The sequence below is a fragment of the Pyxicephalus adspersus genome, chromosome 4, assembly GCF_032062135.1.
Source record: "Pyxicephalus adspersus chromosome 4, UCB_Pads_2.0, whole genome shotgun sequence".
NCBI lineage: Eukaryota > Metazoa > Chordata > Amphibia > Anura > Pyxicephalidae > Pyxicephalus > Pyxicephalus adspersus.
This window is the reverse complement of record NC_092861.1, coordinates 123,821,882-123,831,581: the sequence shown is the minus strand read 5'-3', so window position 1 is coordinate 123,831,581 and position 9,700 is coordinate 123,821,882. Positions and strand designations below refer to the sequence as shown.

General features: G+C 40.1%; 1 protein-coding gene across 1 annotated transcript in view; it reads right to left on the bottom strand.

Annotated features, from left to right (window-relative positions):
* REL (REL proto-oncogene, NF-kB subunit) overlaps positions 1–7,297 on the bottom strand; it is a 34,963-nt gene extending 27,666 nt beyond the window's left edge. Inside the window, exon 1 of the mRNA XM_072409523.1 lies at positions 7,042–7,297. Within this exon, the coding sequence (XP_072265624.1) occupies positions 7,042–7,048 (7 nt within the window). The 5' untranslated portion in view covers positions 7,049–7,297. The remainder of the gene's footprint in view (positions 1–7,041) is intronic.
* Between the last annotated feature and the right edge of the window lie 2,403 nt (positions 7,298–9,700).

Here is a 9,700-nt window from a genome sequence, read left to right as displayed (position 1 = left end):
AAAAAAAAAAAGTTGTACAGTTGGAGTCTTTGTTAGGTTCTTACTGCTATTCATGTCATTCTCACAATTTGTCCTGGTGACCACCGTTTCTGGTATAGAAAGTGATGGTAAAATTCAAAGTTCAAACGTATCTAAGCATTGTAACCCCTCTTTTGTGTAATATGCAGTAATTCAGAAGGTAACATTTGTAAAGCACAACCTGTTTTTAAAGAACTGCTGTTAGGTGACTTCTCCATTCCTAATCTACTCTAACAAGGGGTGGATCTTTAAACTAAACAACATCACAAAACAAAGGGAATCAAAAACAATAGGTGAAAAAATATAAAATGCTGCTTCCTATACATTGCAACGCATGCATTAGAAGCTGCATGTCTGCTCAAGGCTGCCAGTACATCCAGCATCAGGTAGCCCTTTCCTTCCCAGTCTTACTGTCCTTGGTCCAATTCTTTCAATCATTGCATTTCAATTTCTTTCATTTATAGAGGTTTACCCTCACACATGGTTGCTGCTTAGGGCTAAAAAATGTCCTAACCCTTTCCTGATCTGTCCAAAACTTTAAAAAAGAGAGTACTGGAGTAGCAAAATTTCCAAATACATACATACAGCTCATCTGACCAAGGCTAATGTTTAATTTTGATGCAGCTTTGGCCCACCAAGGCACCACATTGCAAAAATCCTCTCATTTCCTTATCATCTGGTTTTCTGGAAACACCAACTTTTCTGTTTCAGGACTGTCCCAATCACGCCCACTCAAGCCAACAGAAGGTCGTGACATCTCCCTTGGTTCCCCTTCTCTTTTAAAATCAATCTGATCGCTCTGTGGCCATTGTGATACAAAAGTGGAGTGAAAGAAAGGTCACTATGGTATCACAATGGCCAGGGAGGAATCATTTTGATTCAGTAGAGAAGCTTAAATATGCACTACAATATCCTTGCTTAAGAATCCAATCATAGACAGCAATGTGTCATCAGCTGTTGCAGCCTAATGGCAGTTTATGTACATACAGCATTCATCTTTTTAGGTTTACACCAGGATCATCAGCAAGTTAGTTTTGTCTTCTTTAAACCCCCCCGCCTTTGCTTGAGCTGTATTCACAGCCCTGACCTCGCATCCAGCCAGCGGTTATTATTATTATTACACAGTATTTATATAGCGCTGACATAATATGCAGTGCTGTTCAAAGTCCATAGTGATGTCACTAGCTGTCCCACAAAGGAACTCACAATCTAATATCCATTCCATAGTCAATTTTGGGAAGCCAATTAACCTAACTGCATGTTTTGTGCATGGAGGAAACCGTAGTACCCGGAGAAAACCCACACAAATACGAGAACCTGCAAACTCCATGCAGATAGTGTTCTGGCTGAGAATCAAACCTGAGACCTAGCGCTGCAAGGGCCAGAGGGCTAACCACTGAGCCACCATTCTGCCCTGGTCCCAGACTTCCTACCTGGCACCCTACATTCTCAAAATAATTACATGTCTCTCCATATTTTACAGAAACTTCCTAGGACCCAGAATATAATGCAGTTGTCCTAGATCTCCATGATATCCAGCTCAACATTCCTTTTGAATTTGACAGATGCAGAACATCTTCAGGTCACTGACACCCTATAAGTGTTACCTGGGCCTAATGTACACTTCATTCTTTGAAAATAAATATATGTTTACACAAACATGTCATAACAATTTTAAACATCAGACCTTTTATGATCAGACATCAGTCAGGGGAAACTGTGAACCGCAATGAGTAAAAGTCAAATATACTGTACAGTACTGTTGTCTAAACTCAATTAAACACCTCTGACTTTACATGCTATTTGCCTGAGAAAAGTAAAGTCATAAAACTTTTTTTTAGCACACATGATTACAGTAACAGGACAAAAGCTTAGTAACAACAGCAATTTAAAGATATTGCTTGTATGGGATTACCGCTATTGGAATAAAAGGTAATAATATAAAATTACCTTCAATTTTTTTCTGAGTCATATATCCAAACTTATTTCTAATGCGCTAACTAGTCATACACCTCAATAAAAGCCACAAAATTACCCAATGTGCCAAATGGCAAATACAGAATTATGGCTTTATTATAGGAGTCTGTTTAAAAAAAAAGTGAATATGGTATTCCCTGGTGAAGAATTTTTCAAGTCTAGGTATTTACATAGCAGTAATTTTTTCCCCACCAGGGAATGTTTTAGTGAATGTCAGATTCCCTGCTTTATAAAGAGACCCCATAGAGTTTAGATTTGCCCATTCCCATATTCTGATGCCTAAATTTCCTAATCAGTTTTTGTTGGTTCTGGCAAAAGCTATATACCATATACCCAAAGTGAATAAACAACTTCTGTAAAAAAAAAAAGGATTCTGGTAAATGTATGTAGTTATTATGCAGAATTAAATTATTGTGTTTTTTTTTTAACAATGTTTTTTGGTAAGCATTTTTTCACAGTATTTGCTGAGGGCCAAGCTGCCCAGGAAACGTGACGGTGACATTTTCACCCCATGGGTGGGAGGATCTTTAAAGAAATACAGATGAGCATTATATTGCCCCAATCTTCCAGTAAGTTATACCTTCACCAGAGTCTGAGATTGGGTATTCATGGTGACCTCTTTGGACATTGGTCCATGTACAGTAGTGTGTTAGCAGTGTGGAATGTGCCCACAGTGACTCAGCCAAAACACATGGCTTTTATTTCAGATGTATTCATACCGTCAGGCTGGGAGGGAAGTGGTTCACCACTAAGTATTGCTCCTCGTGAACTACTCATGGTTAGAGGTCCTACATCCCAATTTTGCTAGGGTGCCTGGAAAATCTCTATTCATACTGATTTTTTAATAAAGTCTCTAAATAGGCACTTAAAATATGAAGGTTTCAACAATTAAGTATTTTACATAAAAATAATTTTCATGGGGTGGAAAATAACACGTATAAGCCTTATTGCATGATCTTACATAGCAAAATAAATTATAAAGCTATATGACCTAACTATTTCACAGATGGGGAAACATTTAACATTATTTACTACTGTATTTTAACATTTTTCACATTATCCACATTGGAATAAATTACAAAATGTGTGAATCAAGGTGTACATTGTTTTATCTTTTATTTGAATTAAATGTGAAAAAATGTGTGACTTTGGGGGAAAGGTTGGGTGAAATAGACCTCCATAAAATAGACCTCCATATAAGTTGTAAGCTTTACAATGGTGCAAATTGGTTTTTACTTCTCTGATTTAAAGTCTTTATTGGTAAAAACAAAGGCATAGTGGCCAACTGGAGTTTATCCATTACCACTGATCCTCTCAGGCTATGTGCCTGTGTTTGCAGTTTGGTAATCCAGGTCTAAATGGATAGAATATGTCAGAATACATAATCATGAAAAACAATTACACATCACACACTTAAAATAACATATATGTGGGTTTAGAGTTTGTTTCAGTCTCTCATACAGCAGTAAAACTTTATACTTCCTCCTTCCACTGTGATATCAGCTGAAGTAAATGCATACATCAACCAGGAAGTAACCGAACTTCCTTAGCAAAAATCCCCTTTATAAAGAACACAAGTGCAAAGCAAACAGTAACAGTAGGAGAATTATAAAGACCTTTATCAGCTATACAGTGATATGTAAAATGCTGTATCCCAACCCACCATTATCCAATCATGGTCTCACCAGAAAAGGTAAATGGGGCACCCTCTCTTTTACTAGCTGCATATCTTAGTGATATTATTTGTAGTGATACCTGTTCAAACCATATACTAACAATCTGGACATGTGCCACACCTCCCAACTTCAAAAGAAAGAGGAACAGCATTAAATACAAAGTATATATACAAAGCACACACTCCTGGCAATCCCCCAGTTATGATTTTTCTGACACTACTTTACCTAAAAGCTTAGTTTAGCCTAAATTTATTTGGCCTTCTCTGTAATAAGCAGCAATAGCTCACCTAACACAAATATACCAAAGGGAATGAATGGACCATACCATGGTTATTTCCCAGGTACATAAGGGTATCTATTCTATTTATCTTCATATCTTCTATATTCTACATTCCTCCATCTGCTTGCAGATAGGGAAGGCCCAACTAAGAACCATTTACCACCAAATCAAATCCATGATGGAGTGGCACAAACAAAGACACAGAACAACCCCATAAATGTTCAAGGATCTCTAGGGTTGATTCACAAACCAAGGTACACCACATCCTCATACAGGAACACATGCCATAATAGTTCGTTTATGAATGACCAGTTGTTGCTGTTTTCCTTGGTTGCTACATATATCACGTGTGTTCTTTAGCAATAAAACAGTAATTTTAAGAGTATTCAGTCCAAGGTTCTATTAATATATAACAATGTTATCAATACATTGACATCTAAAACAGACTTTACCAACAATCCTGAATTATGACCTAAATGATTCCTTTATGTGATATCCAATTCTTCACCCTATATTGTTATATTGTGAAGCCCCACAGATGAGGCACCTTCCAGGTTCTCCTGTTATTTTCAGAAAGGCCTGGCCCCCCATGCTAATCTAATAACAGGATGCAAAGTGCAATATATGGCATTGATGAACAATAGGGGGTAAGGTGGGGGATGCAAAAATTCTCCATAGAAATTGTGGTCAATCATTCCATAGTCGAGTACCATGTTTTTGGGGTTGGACCTGTTTGCTAGAACTCTGGTGATAATGTGAGCATGTAAGAATCCACTTGTGATGTGGAGATGGTGCCATCTTGTTAGGTAGTTTGCCTTTGGGGATAAGAGGTGTGAAAAGCCTGGACCCCCTGACCCATCTTCAACTTATAACAGGATCATTGTTTTGCATTGGATGGCCTTGGTGACCAACAAGAAGATATTAAGGGGGGGGGGGGGCAATTTTCTGTAGAAATTGTGGTCAATGCTTTCATAGTAACATACCATAGTTCTGGGGATGGAACTGTTGGCTATATAAGAATATAGGAAGCCAATTGTGGTATGGAGATGGTGCCACCATATTAGGTAAAGTTTGGTTTAGGGGATTTCAGGTCCAATGAACATAAACATATCACAGCACAGAGTTGTTGATAAGATTGTTGATCTGCCAGATTTTTTATGTCCCATATTGTGAAGCAACAGATGAGACACCTCACAGGGTATTTTCAGAAGGACCTGGTACCCCTTCCCTCCCACCAACTTTTGACAGGATCAATATCTGGCCCATCTCTTGTATTGACCACCAAATAGAATGGAAGGCCTCACCGACCAATAGGAAGGTATTGGGAAGGGTGGCAAATATTCTCCATAGAATTGTCAGTGCTCCCATGGTGGAGTATTATAGTTCTGGGGTTGGAACTGTTGGCCCAGACTCTGGAGATAAAGTGCGCCTAAAGGAGGCTCCTTGTGGTATGGAGATGGTGCCACCTTTTAAGGTAAGGTACGATTTAGGTGGCAATGAATATAAACATATCAAAGTTTAGTCTAAGTCTTTGATGTCAGAATTCAGTGCCCGCCTCTGTAATACGCAGCTATCACTGAAGGAAACAACATGTTAAAGTATATGGTCTAAGAACATTACTACAAGCTAAAAAAATATGTCTGACTGATTTATGACTCAGAAGGTTTTTTCTATCTGTTACAATTAGAGAAGTGACCCACTCCTTTCTCGTGACAAACAACCAGCCAAGGGAACTTCTCCTTTTTAGTTTTCATTATTATCTATTTATTTTTTGGTTTCGGCCAAAAGGGAGAAAATACCTTACGTCAAAAAAGGGCGAAGAAGACTTTTCTTCAATTCAAAATGAAATATTGACATTATTGAAATATGTACAGGAAGGCCATGCATGGGTTGTTTCCGGAGAACTCAATGCACCCTATAGGGCAAATCTGAAAAATACTTTGATTGGGTATTTATAGTGGAGAAGTGTGAAATGTAACTGTATGAAGTGAAATATGTAAGGAATATTTAAGTTACTTTTGTTTGTATTGGTAATCAAACATTGTCAGTGACAATGTCACACTGCACACACACTGAATGTCCTCAAACAGACTGTCTCGGTGCTCTCAACCTGAATGTCCTCACATTCACTGTCACACTGCCCACTCTGTGTGGGGGCAGTCAGTCACTGTCAAACTGCACTCTCACTGACTGTCCACACAGACTATTTAACCAGACTTTCTTCATACTGACTGTCACACTGCACTCACACTGACTGTCACACTGCACACCCACTGACTGTCACACTGAAGTGTTCCAGTAACAGAAATCTCGCCCTATTTACACTGCAGTATCACATTACAGCACTGATTGGCATTGACTCTTTACAAGGTCTATAAACAATACATGTTAGTTTTGTGTGGATGAAGTGTGGAAATCTTACAAATCGTTTGGATTGCTGTCTGTGTCCCTGCTGAGGAAATTCCCTCTCACTATGTGTCCTGGTGACCCCTCACTTTGACTGTAAGGGGAAATCCCAAATTTTGTGTTGTCACCAGAACAGGAACAGGGGGGAAATCATTCAAATGGGGACAATTGCAATGATGACAGCTAAGAGAGAATTTCTCACTTTTAGCATCTCTATTCTGGGACTGGATTAAAAGACAAATCTCTCTAATGAAACACAGGCAGCCCCCCATATAAAAAAAAAATAAAAAATGCTTGAAATGTTAAACTTTTTGTTTAGGTTTGTATAAAGTGGCGAAGGGAGAGAACCTTTGTCAGTTTTTTTTCCCTTTTTATGTCCTGGTTGGGAAGATTCACTCTCTCTGTCACTCTTTCTCCCAGGAATGAAAGTGGGGGTACATCCAAAATTTAAAGATAATCTCCAAATCTCTACATAGGAAATATATCCCTTCACATCCTGTGCAGGAATAGAAGTGAAATCTCCCTATTGAGACAAAGAAAACAGAATAAAAAAAGTTTTCCCCCCACCACCCCTTTCCATTCTAAATAAAACGTTTTGGCTTTAGATCTTTGGATTTATTATGCATATTTGATGTCCTCTCTTCTTCTATAATGTAGAAAAATAGGAATATAGCGGGCACTTACCTGCCATGGTTTCTGCTGAAATTGTCTCCCTATGATGGGACAGGTAAATCACTGAACAGACAGGGATCTGATAGGTCCTGCAATGGTATCCTGATCAGTGTAGTCCTGCTCAGTGTTCTTCTACAGGGTGTTATGTCCAGCACTGACCTTGGATGGTCCTAAGGTACAGAAGACCTTCTTAGCAGTGTGTTCTCCATATAGGAAAGTCCCCCTTCATATAGACAGAGGAAAAAACCCCTTCTGTTCAGCCTTTTTGTACTGACATAGAGGCAGGGCTGCCTGCAGGGAGGAGTTGCTGCTATTGGGTGTATACAACAGCAAACTGGAAAGTCCCACCACAACCTATAATAGACAACACTCTGACATCACCTTACACACACTGACGTACAGTGGTCACTATCAGCACACCTTCATGCCCACTTTGATTTCACCTAGGAGTGATTCTTTCGGTGACGTTGTAGATATTAACCCTCAGCTGTCCTTTGGGAGGGAGAGCCTCATTCTTGTATCTACAATTCTCCCCCTCCAATTAGGTCTCATAGAGTATAATAAAGATTTGTTTTAATAACTTAAATAAAAGTTATAATAAAGCTGCCAATAAATATTGCAATTTTCAAGCAATTTTAATTGCACAGCAACTACATGAATTGAGGCAGCCTAAAAGATGTGTCAGAATATTAGGAGCAAATATGCAAGGTATGGTGGTCATTTTCGATGAACAACGTTGGGGGAATGCTGTACACATGCTGAGCACGACCGCCTATCTTGGGTGACAATCATCTGGTGGGTGTATGTAGCTTTACAGAGGAGAGAGGTCAAAACCCTAAAAAATTGAAAACACTTCAAGGCAGCCTAAAGCCGGTGCATTATTATTAATATTGTAATATATACACAATGTTTATATAGCGCCAACATATTACGTGCTGAACATTAAATAGTGGTTGCATATAACAGACAGATACAGTGACACAGGAGGAGGAGTGGACCCTGCCCAGAAAAGCTTACAATCTAATGCATGATTCTTAGGCTGCATACACAATACTGCACAATGCATGAACAAGTGTTGTACATACAGAACCATTCTGCTCTATGGAGAGGGGAGGGGGAGAATGACGGAGCGGCACTCCGCTGCACGCTCTCCCTCCTTATGTCCATTAAGATCGTTTGTCGTACGTTTATCCGCCAGGACGGTCATTCAGACGATTGACGACGGGCGCTGTACATGCACCAGATATTGGAAGCGGATTATCGGACAAGAACCATTGCAAGTGTGTACGTAGCCTTAGTGTGGGCTCAGACCTGCTTTAGGATTAAGAGATCTCGCGTGCCTCCCTCCCGCGGCTGGCACCTTATCATTCGCTCACTCACACTGCAGCACTGTTTTTTTAAAAACAGCATCTGCATATTTGACAGACATCCACCAGAATAAATACTGACCGATAGTGCGGCCACATGGATGTACATTGTTTTGTGAGTTGGTGGGGACAGCAGCCCATTCATTGTGCTCACAGTAGTACACACAGTGCAGGCACTTCCTTTTGTTTATATTTGCTCTGAATTTCATGGTACAGGAGGTAATGTGCGTTTGTGGTGTAATGCGCAACAGGTCGTAAGGCAAGGTAGACTGCGGTGCCATCAGGCCCATATCTGAAAAGATCACCCAGGCTGCGGCCCATGGCGGCAATGACCGCTAAAGAGCTCACTCAGACCTTCCAATTGCACTGTTCTGGCAGGTACAAAGGCAGCGGTTTCCTGGCATGAGGAAGCAATAAATGCACTGCAACTTCACCACCAGTCTGAACATAGTCTTAACAGCCTTCTTTCAAGACGGCTGGGGGGTCACATGGTTGCCGGCCTAGGGGAGAAAAAAGTCCAAATCCAGCCCTGGGTGTCATTCAGAATGAATTGAAGCTCTGTGCGCCAATGCTTGCCAGACGTGTTACTTCATTGTGCGGTAACATGAGTGGGGTGGGGTGTGCTTCCTCATGCCAGTGAACCACTGCCCTAGGGAAGACACTATACAAGTAGAATATACACATGGAAGCCCCATGGAGAAAGAATGGGAGCAGTGAGCAGTATAGTACCACTGACTGCTGTCCGCTATCATATTTAATGTACAGCGCTGCATAATATGTCAATAATAATAATATCTACAGACATTAATTCTTTAGGAATCAGCTCTGTGGTGTGAGAAACCGAGCATCTGAAATGACACACAGGATCGCTTGATACCGAGACAGGTCTGAACCTAGCCTAAGGCTGCATACACACATCCAATCATTGTTGATGAGATGAACGGTTGCGCTTGTCTGTGGCAAAAATCTGACATATGTACAGTGGTTCAACCACAAATGTGAGCGACGATACCCCCAACAAAGGTAAAAGACATAACAAAGTAAGGGAACGGAGATGACAGCCTAATGGAAGATCCGTACTACTAAGATCAACTTGATATATAAAGGTAAGACAATGATTGGCTGACAGCTTTCCATCCAAATATACAGCTGTCAATCACACATTGAGTGGTAATAATTTCTCAGCCTGACAGAATCTTCCCATAAACAGCAGTTTTTAGAATCTTCCTTTAGTAATGCCCTGCACAGACATCAGAAAGACATCACATTGCTGGAAATGATCTTTTGTGATTGTTTCCAGTGAC